The 19,176-nt window shown below is 33.9% G+C and overlaps 1 protein-coding gene across 1 annotated transcript in view; it reads right to left on the bottom strand.

The window, feature by feature from the left end:
• Positions 1 to 1,231: 1,231 nt before the first annotated feature.
• fam135b (family with sequence similarity 135 member B) overlaps positions 1,232 to 19,176 on the bottom strand; it is an 82,224-nt gene continuing 64,279 nt past the window's right edge. Inside the window, exons 12-19 of the mRNA XM_073822095.1 lie at positions 16,007 to 18,206; positions 15,761 to 15,927; positions 15,272 to 15,363; positions 14,759 to 14,856; positions 13,559 to 13,710; positions 12,890 to 13,000; positions 10,897 to 11,010; positions 1,232 to 8,029 (exon numbers count right to left, since the gene is read on the bottom strand). Of these exons, the coding sequence (XP_073678196.1) occupies positions 7,824 to 8,029; positions 10,897 to 11,010; positions 12,890 to 13,000; positions 13,559 to 13,710; positions 14,759 to 14,856; positions 15,272 to 15,363; positions 15,761 to 15,927; positions 16,007 to 18,206 (3,140 nt within the window). The 3' untranslated portion in view covers positions 1,232 to 7,823. The remainder of the gene's footprint in view (positions 8,030 to 10,896; positions 11,011 to 12,889; positions 13,001 to 13,558; positions 13,711 to 14,758; positions 14,857 to 15,271; positions 15,364 to 15,760; positions 15,928 to 16,006; positions 18,207 to 19,176) is intronic.

Raw genomic sequence — 19,176 nt, 5'->3', positions numbered from 1 at the left:
TGACTTCATTTCTCAGAATTGCAAGTTTATATGTCGCAATTCTGAGAAGAAAAGTCAATTGCAAGTTTATATCTCAAGTCAGACTCTATTTTTCAGAAATGCGAGTTTATATCATGCAATTCTGACTTCATTTCTCAGAATTGCATGATATAAACTCGCATTTCTGAAAAATAGAGTCTGACTGCAAGTCTGACTTGTGAGTTTTTATCACACAATCTGAGAAAAAAGTCCGAATTTTATATTTTACAATTCTGAATTTTTGTGATAACAATTGTATATAGAATAATCACAATTCTGAGGAAAAAGTCAGAATTGTGAGTTTATATCTGGCAAGTCTGACTTTCTAATGCAATTGTTTTAGAAAGTCAGTTTATATCTATTTTTCAGAATTGAGTTTATATCATGCAACTGTGATTTTTTTTTTCTCAGAATTGTAAAATGTGAAATATACTGTAGTAATAATTGTGAGATATAAACCTGCAATTCTGAGAAATAAAGTTGCAATATATCTTGTAATTCTGACTTTCTCACAATTGCAAGTTTATATCTCAATTCAGACTCTATTTTTCAGAATTGCGAGTTTATATCTTGCAACTGTGACTTTTCTCAGAATTGTGAAATATGAACTCGTAATTGTGAGTTATAAAGTCATAATTGTGAGATATAAACTCCAATTCTGAGAAATAGTCGCAATTCTGATAAATAAAGTTGCAATATATCTTGTAATTCTGACTTTATAACACAATTTTGAGCTTATATCACGCAATTAAAAAAAAAGTCTGAAATGCGAGTTATATCTTGCAATTCTGACTTTATAACACAATTTTGAGCTTATATCACGCAATTCTGACTTCATTTCTCAGAAATGCGAGTTTATATCTCGCAATTCTGTTTTTATTTCTCAGAACTAGGAGTTTATTTCTCGCAATTCTGACTTCATAACGTAATTGTGAGTTTATATCACACAATTCAGAGAAAAAAGTCAGAATTGTGAGTTTACATCCCAGATTTTATATCTCAATTCTGACTTTATTTCTCAGAACTGTGACTTATTTGGAAGAAGTACAATTCCATAACATTGTTGGGAACGAGAAAAAACTTTTTTTGTGTCAAAATGACCAAAACACAACTTCAATAAAATGTTAAATGTTTTTTAGATATTGTTTGGTTGCTGCACAATAGGAAGAATAAACAAAGAAACAAAGTCTATTTTTAAAAGAAGAATACTATTTATTGTAATACTTCATTTGATCATAATATAATGTAATATTTCTTTAATGTACACAGAATATATACGTATTTATATATTTGGGCATAAGCTACTACCAGGGACACATACAGTAATTAAAGCAAACATAGAAAAAAAAAAAACATCAGAATATCATTGGCACAGATGTGAAGAATACATATCGGGAAGAAAAAAACAAACAAACTTGAACACGTTACAGTCTCACAGTGAATACATTTTCATCTGTTTTCACATTCATGGCTTAATACACAGATATGGATGAAAACACAAACGTATGCTGGAAAAAAAAATGCCTCTAAATTAAGAACCACTTACCCAACATTTACAGAGACACACACACAAACACACACACTCCTAAATATCTCATTTGAATGGGAGTTATTTGTGTTGTTAGAGGTCTGTTACCATGATTATTGAATTAGAGACACTGGAAAGATGTTTAAAATCATGAAATGAAGTAACTCATTTTACTTCTTTAATGTGACATTTCAGGACATTCAGCAAGGAAATAACAGGATTTTATCTACTGGGAGTTTCCTAAAAGTGTCACAACTAAACCATCTGGACTCGAAAAGCATCTTTGTCCTTGAAAAAGATATTCGTAAGTAGCATTTTTGCAAATAACATGCTAAGCTCAAATATATATTAGTAGATGTTTTGCTAAAGGTTTTTAGTGTGGAAGTGATATGTGGAATTTTTCTTTTTATACAAATAGTATATAAATAATAATAAAATCAGAAATACATGAACACTTTTGTACTTTCTCAATGATAACACTTGATCGAACACATTACAGTCTGAAAAATAATATTAAATGTGGGTCATTAAAGGGTTTAAGGGGTTAGAAAAAAAATATTTTTTTAATCTACGTGACCCTGGACCACAAAACCAGTCTTAAGTAGCACGGGTATATATTTGTATAGCCAAAAATACATTGTATAAGTCAAAATTATTGATTTTTCTTTAATGCCAAAAAGTATTAGGATATTAAGTAAAGATCATGTTCCATGAAGATATTTTGTACATTTCCTACTGTAAATATATCAAAACTTGGTTGCACTTTAGAATAGGTAACACTTATTCACTATTAACTACGACTTTTCCCTCAATAAATTCCTAATTTGCTGCTTATTAATAGTTAGTAAGGTAGTTGTTAGGTTTAGGTATTGATTAAGGATGTAGAATAATGTCATGTAGAATAAGGCATTAATATGTGCTTAATTAGTACTAATAAATGGCCAATATTCTAGTAATATGCATGCTAATAAGTCGTAGTTAATAGTGAATAAGTGTTACCTATTCTAAAGTGTTACCCAAAACTTAGTTTTTGATTAGTATTATGCTTTGCTTCATTTGGACAACTTTAAAGATGATTTTTTTTCAATATTTAGATTTTTTTGCACCCTCAGATTGCAGATTTTCAAATAGTTGTATCTCAGCCAAATCTTAACAAACCAAAAATTGACTCTTATGACTGGGTTTGTGGTCCAGGGTCACATATAGGTTCTCTTAATACCTCTGTGAGATGAATAAGGTGCTTTTATAGCATCTGTGTGACTGTATTTCACACATACACACACCTGCTTTTGCCCTTGGTCAGTATTCGCACTGCAGATCAGCTCTGTTTCCGTAATTAATATGCTTGACTTGTGTGAGCAAACTCTGCCATCAGCCCAAATTAGCTAGCAAACAAACAAACAAGCTCAGCGCAGCAGAGCATGATGGGTAATGGAGCGTTATGCCTGATGGCTCCTTCAGCGGTAACAAAAGCAGCGGAGTCACGTGACGCGGTGTGTACTGAGAGGCGGAGTTAAATTAGTGTCAATCACAGAGTGACAGTGTATTTACCGACTAATCAAGCGTCAGTCAGCGCGTACATAAAAGCTCAGCGGGGACAGAAAGGACATCTTCTAACTCTGCTGACACGGCGGCGCTGATCTAAACCCAATCACACACTGCTGACAGCAGCTGAATGAGACCTAGAACTCATGGAAAACAAGAGCTAAAGATGCCGAAGGAGGTGAAAAGCTGAGGTGTGGCCACAGTGAGATGTTTGTAAGTGTTACCCTTGAGGAGCAGAACAGATTTTATGGGAAAACGAAGTGTTATAGGGCCACAAAGAGATCAAATCGAGGTCAATCCAGTGCGATGCAATACAATAAATAAGACAAGCTGCTCAAGAGGAGTACAGTGCTAAAGTGGACCAGAAAGAACCAACGGCTAACGCAACCACGTGTGAATTTAAACCGTTTCGCTTATCTAACTACCAAACAGTGCACAGAAATTTGCTAACAGTTAGTTACAGACAAAGAACAGGTGATTAAACATATAAAACAAACACAACAGGGCTGCAACAACAATAAACATTTTAAACAGACATTTCCTTTGATTTTCATGGGGTTTCCAATAAACGCTTCTTAAGTGAAACAATAAATATGTAAATGAAAAAAGCAAACAAAAGCTAAATACAATAAAAAATTAAGAAAATATCAGTGCTGATAAACAAGGTGTTGAAGTTTTAGATTTTCAAACTGAAAGAAATGAATACCTGTATTCAGAAAGGGTGCATTAAATTGATCAAATGTGATAGTAAAGACATTTATAATGTTACGTATTTCTGTTTCAAAAAAAATCTTTCTTTTGAACTTTCTAGTCGTTTGCACAAAAATATTAAGCAGCAAAATGAAAACTGGAGTAATTAAAGTAATTCTGAAGACTGCTGAAAATCCAGCTTTGCCTCACAGGAATGGTAAAAAAAAAAAAGGTAATAATATTTCACTGTATTACTATTTGTACTGTATTTTTGATCAAATAAATGCAGCCCTTGTGATCATAAGTATTCCTTCAAAAACATTAAACAATCTTACCAACAGTGTTGTTTTTGACAACCATCTTAGATTTAGTCTTAGTCTTAGTCTTTTGGACTAAAATGCTTATTAGTTTTATTAAAATTTTAGTCACTTCTATATGTGACCCTGGACCACAAAACCAGTCATAAGGTTAAATTTGACAAAACTGAGATTTATACATCATATGAAAGCTCAATAAATAAGCTTTCTATTGATGTATGGTTTGTTAGGATCGGACAATATTTGACTGAGATACATCTATTTGAAATCAGAAATCTGAGGATGCAAAAAAATCAAAATACTGAGAAAATCACCTTTAAAGTTGTCCAAATTAGGTTCTTAACAATGCATATTACAAATCAAAAATTACATTTTGATATGTTTACAGTAGGAATTTTACAAAAAATCTTCATGGAACATGAACTTTACTTAATTTCTCAATGATTTTTGGCATAAAAGAAAAATCAAAAATTTTGACCCATGCAATGTCTTTTTTGGCTATTGCTACAAACAAACCCCAGCGACTTAAGACTGGTTTTGTGGTCCAGGGTCACATATGTGATAGTTTTAGTCCAATTTTAGTCGACAAAAAGTCAAAAAGGTTTTAGTCTAGTTTTAGTCAAAAAAGGGGAAAAAGTAGTCTTTTAACAAATTAATGTAGATCAGTAAGTATTTTGCTGTTGGGTAGTGTCACTTGTAAGTTCTGAAAATGTTATAGTTCAATACAATGTGAGCTTCTGGATCGACTGTTTTCACCAATAATTACAATAATGAAGGAATTTTAAAACATAAAAGACAAACAAGGATGGAATGCTAAAACGGCTTGCCATACTAGTATGGCAAAGAGTATTTAATGCTAAAACGGCTTGCCATAGCGGCAGATACTTTTTAGGTTTTGATTGGCATGCACAATAAGCGGAAATGTCATGCATTTTAAACGTCTGACGGACCACCCACTAACATTTTCGTCTATTCTCGTCTCGTCTACGAAAACTCACACACGTCTCGTCATGTTTTAGTCATCAACGAGCCATTTTTATCTCGTCATCGTCTCGTTATCGTCATGAAAAAAAGTGGCGTCAACTAAATGATTTCGTCATCGTCATCGTTGACGAAAACAACACTGCTTACCAACCCCTAAACTTTTTGAATGGTAGTTTCAGTGTAGGTTTTTTACTTTTCCTCCGTATAAATCCATACAATCAAAGACTTTTCTTGCAACCATATTTTACACTTGTGCTCAAAATAAAAAAAATTCTGTGCTCCTTTTGCAGTGCAAAGATGACTATAGATGTGGATTCATGCAAAAAGGAAGAAAAGAAAGTACCACATTTCAATATGCAAGAAAGAAAGAGCTGCAATTCAAGCCAATATCACGCCACGCTGCCCAGAAAACACGAAGTAAAGCGTGAAAGCACCCTGATAATGTTCGAAAAAGTATTTTACAAAAAACAACATGAGGAAATACATTTTCTAGTATGTGTGATGGCAAAACCACTTTTTCAAACATTTCATTCCTATCCAATACTAAATACTGTTGAGGTCAAAAGTTTACATACACCTTGCAGAATCTGCAAAAATGTTACTTATTTTAACAAAATAACAGGGATCATACAAAATGCCTGTTGTTTTTTATTTAGTACTGAACTGAATAAAATATTTCACATAAAATATGTTTATATTCCACAAGAGAAAATAAGTTGTTAGCTGTTCATTTATAAAAATAAAAAAAAGACCTGTTCAAAAGTTTACATACACTTGATTCTTAATACTGTGTTGCTACCTGAATGATCCACAGATGTGTTTTTTTAGTAGTAGTTGTTCATGAGTCCCTTGTTTGTCCTGAACAGTTAAACTGCCTGCTGTTCTTAAGGTCCCACACACACATATATATATATATATATATATATATATATTTAGCATTTTTGTGTATTTGAACCCTTTCCAACAATGATTGTATGATTATAAGATCCATCGTTTTACACTGAGAACAACTGAGGGACTCATGTGCAACTATTACAAAAGGTTGAAATGCTCACTGATGCGTCAGAAGGAAACGCCATGCATTAGGAGCCAGGGGGGAGTGGGGGTGAAAACTTTTTGAATTTTAAGATCAGGGTAAATTTAACTTATTTTGTCTTCTGGGAAACAAGTATGTATCTTCTGTAGGGCTGTACTAAATGACACAAAATATAGATATTTAGGCAGAATAAGAAAAATTTGCAGATCTTCATTCTGTTCAAAAGTTTTCACACCCCAGCTCTTAAAGCATCAGTGAGTGTTTGAACCTTCTGTAATAGTTGCATATGAGTCCCTCAGTTGTCCTCAGTGTGAAAAGATGGATCTCAAAATCACAGTCACTGTTGGAAAGGGTTCAAATACACAAAAATGCTGAAAAAACAAAACAATTGTGGGACCTGAAGGATTTTTCTGAAGAACAGCAGGCTGTTTAGGACAAACAAGAGACTCATGAACAACTATCACTAAACACACAAAAAAACAGCTGTGGATCTTTCATAAAACAACACAGTATTAAGAATCAAGTGTATGTAAACTTTTGAACCGGGTAATTTTTATAAATAATAAACTATTATTTCCTCTTGTGGACTGTATGTAAACATCTTTTATGTAAAATATCTTATTCAGGTCAGTACTAAATAAAAAATAACATGCTTTTTGCATGATCCTTCTTATTTTGCAGATTCTACAAGGTGTATGTTAACCTTTGACCTCAACTGTATGTAGTCATCCTGGATGATTTAGAAAGAACATAGCCATGGATGTTCATTCAAACAATTAAACAGCAGCAAATTAATTTAAAAATTATTTAGTTGTGTTTTATAGGGCTATAGTGACATTTTTGGAGCTACACTTTGTGTTCCATGGAAGAAAGAAGAACACAGGTTTTTCAATGACGTGAAGGGTGAGTAAATGATGACAAAATGTTCATTTGTGTGAACTAACCAAGATGAAGATGTTCAGAAATGCTCACATTTTGATAGTTAAGGCTGAAATGGTAAACACATTCAGATCATGTTCCCTGCACACCTAATGAACACGGTTACGGGGGAAACGGACAGAATGTATTCCATCACAATACAGAAAACACAATGGATTTGGCTTATTTCACAGTGAGACTCTCACTTCACATAACACAGTCGAAACACACAAACTATAAAAGAATGACTCTGTAAAAAGAAACATGAAAACACTGATGCGTTCTCATAACGCGAAACTCGAACGCCAATGACCGTAGTTACTCTTCAAGTATAAAGTCCAGTGATATCGACCTCTTCAAATTACGAACGGCGCAGCAAATATACTTTCGGTGACTGGAGGGAATGAAAAACCAAGGCTGTTGTTACAACACCAGCTACACACCGAATTTACATTCATATAATTATCTCTCCAGCTAGGATTATTCAACATTAGGTTACTACTGTACGTCATAAAGCTTCGTTAAGGCGTGTGTAGGCCTCCAGCTGTTAGTTTCCTCTGTTTGCTTAGTATACAATGTTCATTCTGTACAGATTTTACATGTGTATTCAGATTCACTGTCTGAATCTTCGATTTCTGTTTTTTCTTTGCATCCAAAGATTGAACTTATTAAACAAACAAAAAATTCCAGAGCTCATATGGCTCTGAAATGTGATTGGCTGATGTGACGTGTAATCTGATTGGCTCTCACACCCTACTCAAGGCATGATGTCATCTTTGAAACGTGGCTATTTGAAGTAGTTGAGCCCGGCCACCAGAAGGAACTTCTCCAGGAAGAGTTCAGAGTCGAGCACCGCGATGTGAGCCGCTCGTCCAATCAGCGTGTTGGCCGTGTTCGGTAACGCGTGGAACACGTTCTGTCTGATCAAACGGCAGTTTGGAGCGCTCAGCAATGGCTGGAGTAAGTTATTGATCATCTCTGTATATACTGGACCTGTTAAAAAGCAAATATATTTATCACACACATTACAGTATATGAAATGAATCACAAATATATTGTAGTAGATGTTCTGCTGATGCTTCCTCTTTTTTTTTTTTATAAAAATAACTTATAACAATAACATATTGATAAATAAATAAATGTTAGTTTACATTTTTTTGGAAAATTTTATGCAAAATGATATTAAATCTAGACTTGTATATTGTCACAACAGATTCCTGAAAAAAAGATCATCAAAATAAAATAATACAATAAAAAATAAATAAATAAAAATTTTTTAATGAAATAAATCCTGTAAATATGTAAAACAAAAATAAAACTATTTAAATAAAATTTAATTTTATTAAAATAATTCCTTTAAAAAGGGATATTAAAATAAAACATTAAAAATTTTAAATTAAATTTATATTAAAGTAAATCCTGAAAATGTGTATAACATATTAAAATATAAAAATAACTTTTTAACATTGACAATAATAAAAATGTTTCTTGAGCACCAAATAAGCATATTATAGTGATTTCTGAAGAATTATGTGACCCTAAAAAAATCTGATTTGTCATTACATAAATAAATTACATTTTACAATACATTAAAAAATAGAAAATATCTGTTTCATTAATAATATTGTAATAATATTTCACAGTATATCTTTTAATTATTTTTTTTACAAAAATAAAGAAAATAAAGTTTGTAAAAAATTAAAGTTCATATAAAGGCAAATGATATATTACATTTAGACTTTTATATTGTCACAAACGATTTCAGTTAAAAATAAATACACTTTTTATTCATCACCAAAAATAAAATAATACAATAACATTTTACAATAATATTTAAATAATAGTTTTTAATGAAATAAATCCTGTAAATATGTAACAAAAATAAAAAAATTAAAATAAAATAATTTTTATTCAAATTAATCCTGAAGATATGTATCCCAAAAATAAGATATTAAAATAAAACATTAAAATGTTCAAATTTAATTTTATTAAAGTAAATTCTGAAAATGTATATAACATAAATAAAATATTTAAAAAAAACATTTTCTAACATTGACAATAAGGAAAAATGTTTCTTGAGCATCAAATAAACATAGTGATTTCTGAAGAATTATGTGACACAAAAAATACAGCTTTGCCATTACAGAAATAAGTTCCATTTTAAAACACACCCACACATATATGTGTGTGTGTGTGTGTGTGTGTGTGTGTGTGTGTGTGTGTGTGTGTGTGTGTGTGTGTGTGTGTGTGTGTGTGTGTGTGTGTGTGTGTGTGTGTGTGTGGAAAAAAATAGAAAACAGCTGTTTCAATAATAATATTGCAATAACATTTTAGAGAATTTTTTTTTTTTTAATTATACAAATAAATGCATCCTTGGTGCATTTACTAAACTATATTTTTAAAAGTTTATCCAAGTAGATCTACATACATAAATAAAAGTATGAAGTCTTTTAAAATTGTATGCAGAATGATATATTAAATGTAGACTTTTATATTGTCACAAACAATTTCAGTTAAAAAATAAGTGAACTTTTTTATTAATCAAAGGTCCTTAAAAAAATGTATCACTAAAATGAAATATCACAATAAAAAAATAAAAATAATATTTAAATGTAAAAAATATGAAATAAATCCTATAAATATGTAGAACAAAAACATCATAATAAAATCATTTTAAAATTAATCCTGAAAATATGTATCACACAATTTTTTTAAGTAAAACATTAAAATATTTAAATAAAATTTTATTAAAGAAAGTCCTGAAAATTTGTATAACATAAAGAAAATTAAAATTAAGCTTTGCAATTGCAGAAATAAATCACATTTTAGAACGTATAAAAAAAATAGAAACCAGCTGTTTCAATAATAATATTGTAATATGTCACAGTATTTCTTTTTTTTTAATTATTCAAATTAATGCATCCTAATGCATCACTCTTTCAAAAACTTTAAAAAAAATATTAGATACTAGTTTACCAGGTTAATAAGTGAATTAGTATGTCTGTGCTTTGTAAACTGTATGTAATGTTTATCCTGGCATTGCCAATGCCTTGCCCCTTAGACTTTACTTGTAAAAGCATTGTAGATTTTAAATAAATAAATCAACAGCATGCAAGGATCTTGCATATTTTTCAAAGATTTAATGGATAAACCTTGCAAACCTTGCAAAGCCTGCAAGTCGAGTTCTTTCCCAGAAGTGCCTGAGAACTCATAAGCATGACTTCCCCTCCAAGCGCATTGATAAAAACCTGTGCTCTTGGACTCTTGGAAAGCCTACCAATCTGATTGGATCTTGCCATGCTGAGAAAGCTCTTGCCGTTTTTTTTTGCTAGCTATGCATTGACACAGACAGTCTGCATACTCATATCCCAACAAAGTCTCTATTTCTAGGCGTCCCCCATTGTTCTATGTGATCATAGTTGTTGTGTGTGTGTGTGTGTGTGTGTGTGTGTGTGTGTCTGCTCGGAGTGTGTATCCTTAGCTCTGTCTATCACACTGACACTTACAGAGAAGCTGAATTCTCTAATCTGTCTCTCAAACCGAGAGAAAAATACCTGTCAAAGAGCCGCACGCCACTCTCAGAGGTGACAGTCTCATAAAATGAAGAACGCTCTCTTCCCTCTCGCTCTCTCTTTAACTTCCTATCACAGTTTCCTTTCATTCCATTTCATTCACACCGTTGACAGAGCGATTTGGAGCTAATGGGATACGTGTGCAGAAAAGTCTCAGATTTATTTGTAATTAAATAATTTTAAATGAAAAGAATAGTTGAAGTGATTGATCCTAGAGTGTTCCAGTTGATTGTTAGGGTGTTGATAAATTGTTTTGGTTTGTAACAGAAAATTTTTAAGCTAACAGACCTGTGGTTCTGTCTTTAAGCGCCGTCCGACACATTTCAATGCGGGCCGAGTGGAAGGGCACGTATCTGTCCTGCGGAGAGGCCACCAGTACCACGTTCCTGAAGAACTGCAGACCTGGACAAAAAAGAGAAAAAGGAAACATGGGTATGTATGTACAGTTGAGGTCAAAAGTGTACATCCCCCTTTAAGAATCTGCAAAATGTTAATTATTTTACCAGAATAAGAGGGATCATACAAAATGCATGTTATTGTTTATTTAGTACTGACCTGAATAAGATATTTCACATAAAAGATGTTTACATAGTCCACAAGAGAAAATAATAGCTGAATTTATAAAAATGACCGTTCAAAAGTTTACTACTTGTTACCTGAATGATCCACAGCTTTTTTTTTTGTTTGTTTTACTGATAGTTGTTCATGAGTCCCTTTTTTGTCCTAAACAGTTAAACTGGCTGCTGTTCTTTAGAAAAATCCTCCAGGTCCCACAAATACTTTGGTTTTCCCAGCATTTTCGTGTATTTGAACCCTTTCCAACAATGACTGTATGATTTTGAGATGCATCTTTTCACACTGAGGACAACTGAGGTACACATATGCAACTATTAAAGAAGGTTCGAACACTCACTGATGCTTCAGAAGAAAAAAAAATGCATTAAGAGCCAGGGGGTGAAAACTTTTGGAATTTGAAGATCAGGGTAAATTTAACTTATTTTGTCTTCTGGGAAACATGTAACTATCTTCTGTAGCATCTGAAGGGCAGTACTAAATGAAACAAAATATAATATTTAGGCAAAATAAGAAAAATGTACACATCTCTATTCTGTTCAAAAGTTTTCACCCCCAGCTCTTAATGCATGTTTTTTTTTTTCCTTCTGGAACATCAGTGAGTGTTTGAACCTTCTGTAATAGTTGCAAATGAGTCTAGGGTTGCCACTAACGACTATTCTATCGACTAATTTATCGATTAATCTAAACGACTAATTTCCCACTAAATAAATCAACAATTTCACTTAAGAATTGTAACAATGATTATTACAATTTAATGGAACCATTAAAATGGAATCCAGAAAAGTAATGGAAAAAATTTTGGTGAAAATAAAACTGTAAAACTCAAATAATTAGACAGGCTTTTTGATTTTTGAAAATAATTAACCATTAAAACAGAGTATAGAAAAATTTAAATGGAAAAAAAAAAATTATTATTACTATTATTATTATTATTATTATATTTTTTTTTTAAGTTTGAACAATAGCCTTCAAAATGACTTAAAATACATATATAATAGCAATGAGACAATAATAATGAGTTAAAAAAAAAAGAATTAAAAGCAAGAAACCATAAGGTTTTGTTGCACACAATGTTGAAATACATAATGCATTATAAACAATAGAGCTAATGTACATTATGCATTACTACAAAGGCATGCAGAGGGCGCCAACAGCCTTACGATTGTTTTCACTACTACTTACAGCCCTATATGAGTCCCTCAGTTGTCCCTTGTGTGGAAAAGATGCATCTCAAAATCAAACAGTCATTGTTAGAAAGGGTTCAAATACACAAAAATGCTGAAAAACCAAAGAATCTGTGGGACCTGAGGGACTTTTCTGAAGAACTGCAGGCAGTTTTACTGCTCAGGGCAAACAAGGGACTCATGAACAACTATCATTTATTACAAAAATAACAAAAAACAGCTGTGGATCATTCAGGTAACAACACAGTATTAAGAATGAAGTGTATGTATGTATGTATGTAAACTTTTGTACGGTCATTTTTATAAACTCAACTAATATTTTCTCTTGTGGGCTATATGTAAACATCTTTTATGTGAAATATGATATTCAGGTCAGTACTAAATAAACAATAACATGTATGATCTTTCTTATTTTGGTAAAATAATTAACATTTTTCAGATTCTGAAAGGGGGATGCAAACTTTTGACTTCGACTGTATGTGTTCGTGTTCATCCTTGCTTATATTTCCATATGTCTCTACCTGGTTTCTTGCTGAGCGTGTAGAGGAAGGTCTGTCGTGGGTCGGTGTGGTCCCTGAATGTAAGCTGAAGAAGGGAACCGGACTTCTTTAGTTTTTGCATTAGCCACAATCCTGAGGAACAAGGATAGAAGGTCATAGGGGCTTAGAATGACATGCAGTTGAGGAAATGATAATAGATTTTATTCAGCCAAACCCTGATCAACTCTGGACAGATTGCATACATACTGTTCAAACATTTGGGGTCAGCAAGATTGTTTTATTGCTTTGAAAGAAGGTTCTTATGCTCATTTGTTCATCATGCATTTGTTTGAGCAAAAATACAGGAAATACAGTAATATTATTGCCATTCAAAATAAATGTTTTCTATTTGAATATATTTTAAGATGTAATTTATTCCTGTGATGCAAAGCTCATTACTCCAGGCTTCAGTGTCCTTCAGAAATCATCCAAATATGCTGATTTGCTGTTCAAGAAACATTTTTTCAGGATTCTTTGGTAATAGAAGGCTCAAAATAACATTTATTCAAGATGGAAATCTTTTGTAACATTATAAATGTCTTTACTGTCACTTTTGGTCATTTTAATGCATTCTTGCTGAATGCATTTCTAAAAATAAAATCTGACTGACCCCAAATTTCAAGCAATGCATGTCTGTTTTTGTGTGTGTACCTGTGCTGACCAGCGTACTGTTGTTATACAGTGTTCCCAGGTGGGGTCCAGACAGGGACAGGAAGGTGTGGAGTTTACAGAGGTAACAGCGAAATCTGGGTCGGGTCAGCACAGAGCGGATGATGACGTTCCCCAAAGAGTGTCCGATAAAACTGGTGAAAAGAAACAAAAAAAAATAAAATAAGTTGGGCATTGAATCTTCCAAAAATAAGTGTTCAGGATCCATTGTGATTAATTTTTTGGTCTCTTTTCATTGAAATGTATTAAAGAACTACAGCTTTAATTAAATCTTTCACAGCCATTATAAAACTTTTAAACATTTGATTTTGAAAAGACTTTTGAAACTCTAGACTTCAGAGAATGAACAAAGACATGGAAGTATATTAAAAAAAAAATAATAATAATTAAATGACTGTGAAATTAAGATTAAAAGCTTCGTGTGAACTAGGAGACACATTTGTTAAATTTTCTGGTGTATTGTGTGAATATCTTGAGTTTTAATTTCTTCTGAATGCCAAACACTATCTTTCTTTTACTCTACTGCCATCTTCTGGTAATAAGTATGACACAGACCTATGTGTTAGTGGCAAATGTATCTAATATCCAACCATAAGAGGGCGCACTAGTCTGTAATTTGTATTTTTGTGTACAATGTGTGGAATCACAGGGATTTGAAAAACATACGTGACCCTGGACCACAAAACCAGTCTTAAGTAAAATGGGTATATTTGTAGCAATAGCCAAAAATTTATCAAATTTTCTTTTATGCAAAAAATAATTAGAATATTAAATAAAGATCATGTTCAATGAAGATATTTTGTAAATGTCCTACCATAAATATATTAATACTTTAACTTTTTATTAGCAATATGCATTGCTAAGAATTTCATTTGGACAGCTTTCAAAGTAGTTTTCTTTTTGCACCCTAAGATTCCAGTTGTATATCAGCCTAATATTGTCCTATCCTAACAAACCATACATGCATTAATCTCATTTTCAAAACATTTACCCTTATGACTGGTTTTGTGGTCCAGGGTCATGCATAGTATCAGTGTTTACTAATGGTTAACATGGACTAGTTAGAAATTGAATGTCTGCAAACAGTTCAGACCCATAGTTTGAGCTCTAATGCAGTACTGATATAATATCAATATGATGGGGAGTTTTACTGCTGTTTAATGAAGAAATGTGTTTATAAACCTTATTCGGTGGATGGTGAGGTTATACAGCTGGATGTGCTGAATTATCTCGTCCAGAAGTCTGTCAGTCATGGTGTCAAAATCTGCAAATGTGTCTGTCTGGAGAAAGAAGACCAGAATGTTAACAGAAAGCTGATCAAACTTGTAGGAATCATGTGAAAGTTTTAATTGGTTGCTGAGGGGCATTGTAGCTTTCTGATTGGTTGCTGTGCGCAGCTATGCTGTTAACTGATCACAGTGATAGTTGCTTGTTGTTGTGTTGGCATGTTAAAATAAGTTTATAAAATAATGAAATGTGGTAACATGGAATATTTAATTTCATTTTTGTCTCTCAATTTCATCAGGAATCCCTTGTTCATGTGTACATTTTTAAACCATAAAAGGTTTCTAATTATATCTATTTATTTTTCAATTAATGCATTTCATATTTTACCACTGGCTGTTATAATGTCCTGGTTGCTCTGATTGGTTGAAAGCAGTTCAACAACTGTCGTGATTGGTTGGAATGTTCTACCTGGTTGCGTTCTGACATGAGGAAGTCCAGTCTAGATCCAGTCAGCCCAAGCTCTATAAACGTCTTGACCAACCGCAGATCTGCGCTGTTGCCTGGTAGTAACAAACACAAAAACAATTTACTACTTAATATATATTTTTCTTCTTCAGTGTTTCGCAGATCCACCTTTTTCCTCAATGCGGAAGTAAGCCTATGGGTGAGACTTCCGGTTCATTAGCCGCTATAGGGAAATTATGAGAATAATAACAAGAACGTGCATTAAACAGTAAAACTGTTTGCACTACAAACCAGGGTGTTCATAATTAAAATAATGCATTGAAATAATATGGTAAGACACACCAATTTGCAATATCAAGCAACAAAACTAGCTGTTTTGTACAGCTTAAAATAGATTGACATGAATGAGACAGGAAGCCACACCCATAAAATTTACAAATGGCTGTGACCAGGTGGAAAAAGTCTAAATGTCTTCAAGGTTGGAACGTTTACCATCAAGTCCATGGACACACACCACAAGGTGTATCCCATCCTCAAACTCTGTGTCGTCTTCTTCTGGAGGAAAGTATGGATGATCTGAGGCGAGGTAAGGCAGGTCACTGTAGAGAGTGCCTCTGAACACCAGCTCCCGCAGCATGGCTTCCTTTGCCTTGTAGAAGCTTTAGGACATCAATGAAAACTTTTGCATAACATGTATTTAGGAGCATGAATCTTTGTTTAAATCAAGGAAGAACTTACTTAATCATTCTCTCGTTGATTTCCTGATCAGCACCGGAGGAGGAGTTGGAGGAAATTATTCCAAAGGAGCCCAGGGGTTGATGGGTAATGGGGGAGGTAGCCTGGCGTGTGGAGATTCCGCTAACTGATGGCGAATCACGTAGTACGGAGGAAAAAGGCAGACATGTGGGTGCACATGACACTGACATGTTGACAACCTCCACCACTTTTTTATTCACAAATGCTAGACCTGTACTTGGCACTTTACTGGATTTGCTCTGCCCATCTAACGTGTGTTGTTCTCTCTCATTGGCTGGTAGCTTGATGAGATCAACAAACCTTTCTTTCTCATTGGCCACAAGTTCGTGTCTAGTATTACCACCGGTTGATGAATCCGGGAGATTCTCCATACTTACTTCCTCAAGTTCATTCAAATGAATGTGACAGACACTAACGTCGTCGGCGTCTTTTTGATATGTGTTTGATTCTAGCGCCCCCTTGTGTTCACAACGTTCATTTTCACAGCTACAGATCTTTGTGTTGTTATCAGTTATACCAGAAAACTCTTCAAGTAATACGTTTGCTTGACATTCCTCTGAGTTTTCAGTCAGTTCCTCCACTGTGGCATTTTCGAAGCCATTATGCGTCCCAAATTGCTGGTATAGTAAAATTTCTGGATTTGCAAAATCAACAACTTCTGTTTTCTGATTGGACAACTCATTCACGTCAACCTCCTGATTGGTTGTTTCGTTTCTGTCCTCCCTAGTAACGCCTTGAAGATGCTGCTTAACCTCACTGGCTGCTTCCTCACTCTGCCTGAGCTGATTGGCGACACAAACATTCCTTGTCTCCTGATTGGTTGCTTCCTGAAGATTCTGCTTCACCTCTTTGGCTGCTTCCTCACTCTGCCTCAGCTGATTGGCTGCACAAACATTGCTCCGATTGGTTGTTTCATCTCTGTCCTCCGTAGTAACGCTCCCCTTCACCTTATTGGCTGCTTCATCACTCAGACTCAGCTGATTGGCCACACAAACATTCCTCTTCTCCTGATTGGGTGTTTCACGATCTTCCTCGGTGTCGTCGGGGCTGCTGATCTGCGGCGCTGAGGCGGATTTGGTCAAAGTGTTAAGCTGCCTCTCCTCCTCTTCTTCATATGGCAGGGAGCTTATGGAGGTCAAAGAGGCCTGTGTGGCGCTGGGCAGGCTGCCGTGACTTTCCGTCTGTAGGCCCTCCAAGGAGCTCTGATGCGCCGGACAACGTCGCGCCAAATTTTGCAAGATGTCACGACTCCCCCTGACAACTCCTCGACCCTCCAATGTCAAGGCCACAGAGCTTGGCTCGCTTTCAATACCGGAGTCTGAGATTACAGAGGAGGAACGGTTCATTAGCTTGGACCCACCCAAGAATACACCCTTGGGTGGGGTTTCGGACAAGCGACGGTTCTGTTGTAGAACGTTACGAGAAGGGGACGTTGCTGAAGTGTCAGTTCCCATTGAGTTGGCGTTTAGTAGATTAGCTGGTGATGTATCCTTGCTCCCATAATCCTTTGCAGGTGCTTCAATGTAGATGTTATTTAATGCCGACTGTGGCTCCTCGTTGTCAAGACTCCCAGTATTGCCTGGTGTTTCAAGATGGTTGTCATGGTTTTGAGTGGGCAGAAACTCAAAGCTGTCAAGGCTGGTGAGGTCGGGAAGTTCTGGAGCATCCGTCGGAACAAGCAGCAATGATTGCCCACTACTAAAATCAATACTTTGGGTAACATTTGTTTGTTTTAGACCTGCTTCTTTTTGGCAACTAGTTTTCTCTAGGTTACCTGTATCTATTGCTTCATCGCTGTTTACAGACCTACAATCAACTTCCAGTCCTTCCTCACTTTCATATTGGCATGTGGCCTTATCACCAGAATCAATTCTTGAATCTGAGCTAATCGTGATACATTCGCTTCTGTCAATATCAGTCTCGCCCACATGGGCAATCAGAGTCTCTGCTTGAGCTCTGGTGTCTTTACAGTCAGTGATGCAGTCCTCCTGCCGGCCAATCAGGGCCATGTATGTGGGCAAGTCCATGTAGTCTTCACAGGGAGGTTCATCAGGGGTTGTTGCTGGTGAATTGGTGTCCTGTGGTCCCTCAACGGGTCTGATGGTTTGGTCTTCCATCATTTTTGGCTCAGGACATGGCTGAAAGTTCAAGACGGTCTGATTTTGCACATGGAGGTTGTAGTCTGGAACAGAAGAAATTGTTTATTAAATTTATTAAAAACTTGAGGAAACTTTAAAATGCAATCAAAGATACCTTAAAATCATCTTTGGTTGTTCTGTTAAACACTTTTGTTTCTCATTGATTTTAGTTAAATACATTTGTCTTTGTTCATATGTTCATTCTTTAAATTATTTGTTTGTTTGTTTGTCTGTTCATTATTTGATTTCATTTGTTCATTCTTTAGTTCTTCAGATATTTTATTCATTTATAAATCAATTCTTTTTTAAATTCATAATGCAGTTCCCTGATTCAGTAGTTCAGATTGTTTCGTTTGTTAATTTATTCTTTTGTTCATTCTTGTTTGTTTAAATGCTGTTTTTTATTTATTCATTAGTTTGGCCTTTCATTTTGTGTTCATTCATTCATTTGTAAAATGATTTATACCATAATTCCTATTTTCATTTGTTTGTTCAAAATGCAATACTGATTCAGTAGTTTTTGTTTCTGAATCTTTTGTTTTTTTATTTATTCTTTGGTTAATTTGTTTGTTCATTTTTTTCAGTGATTTGTTTGTTTAAATGCATTTTTTTATTCATTCATTAATTTCATTATATTTTTGTATATTTATTCATCCATTCATTAATTTGTTCAATGATTTATACATTAATTAATATATTTATTTGTTCGTTCATAATGCAGTTTCTCTGATTCAGTATTTTTTATTTCATTTATTTTGTTTATTCTGTTTGTTCATTCTTTCAGTGATTTGTTTTTTATATGCAATTTTTTTGCTCATTCATTCATTTGTTCAATGATTTACACATTTATTTGTTCATTCGTAATGCAGTTCACTGATTCAGTAGTTTTTAGTTATTTATTCTTTAATATCTAAATCTTTTGATTGTTCATTTATCCTTTTGTTCATTTATGTTTGTTCATTCTTTCGGTGATTTATTTGTTTAATTGCTCATTCTTTTGTATATTCATTTGCT

This window comes from Garra rufa, chromosome 17 (assembly GCF_049309525.1).
Source record: "Garra rufa chromosome 17, GarRuf1.0, whole genome shotgun sequence".
In the NCBI taxonomy this organism is placed as follows: domain Eukaryota; kingdom Metazoa; phylum Chordata; class Actinopteri; order Cypriniformes; family Cyprinidae; genus Garra; species Garra rufa.
The sequence above is the reverse complement of the archived record's forward strand: the minus strand, read 5'-3'. Positions and strand labels throughout refer to the sequence as shown.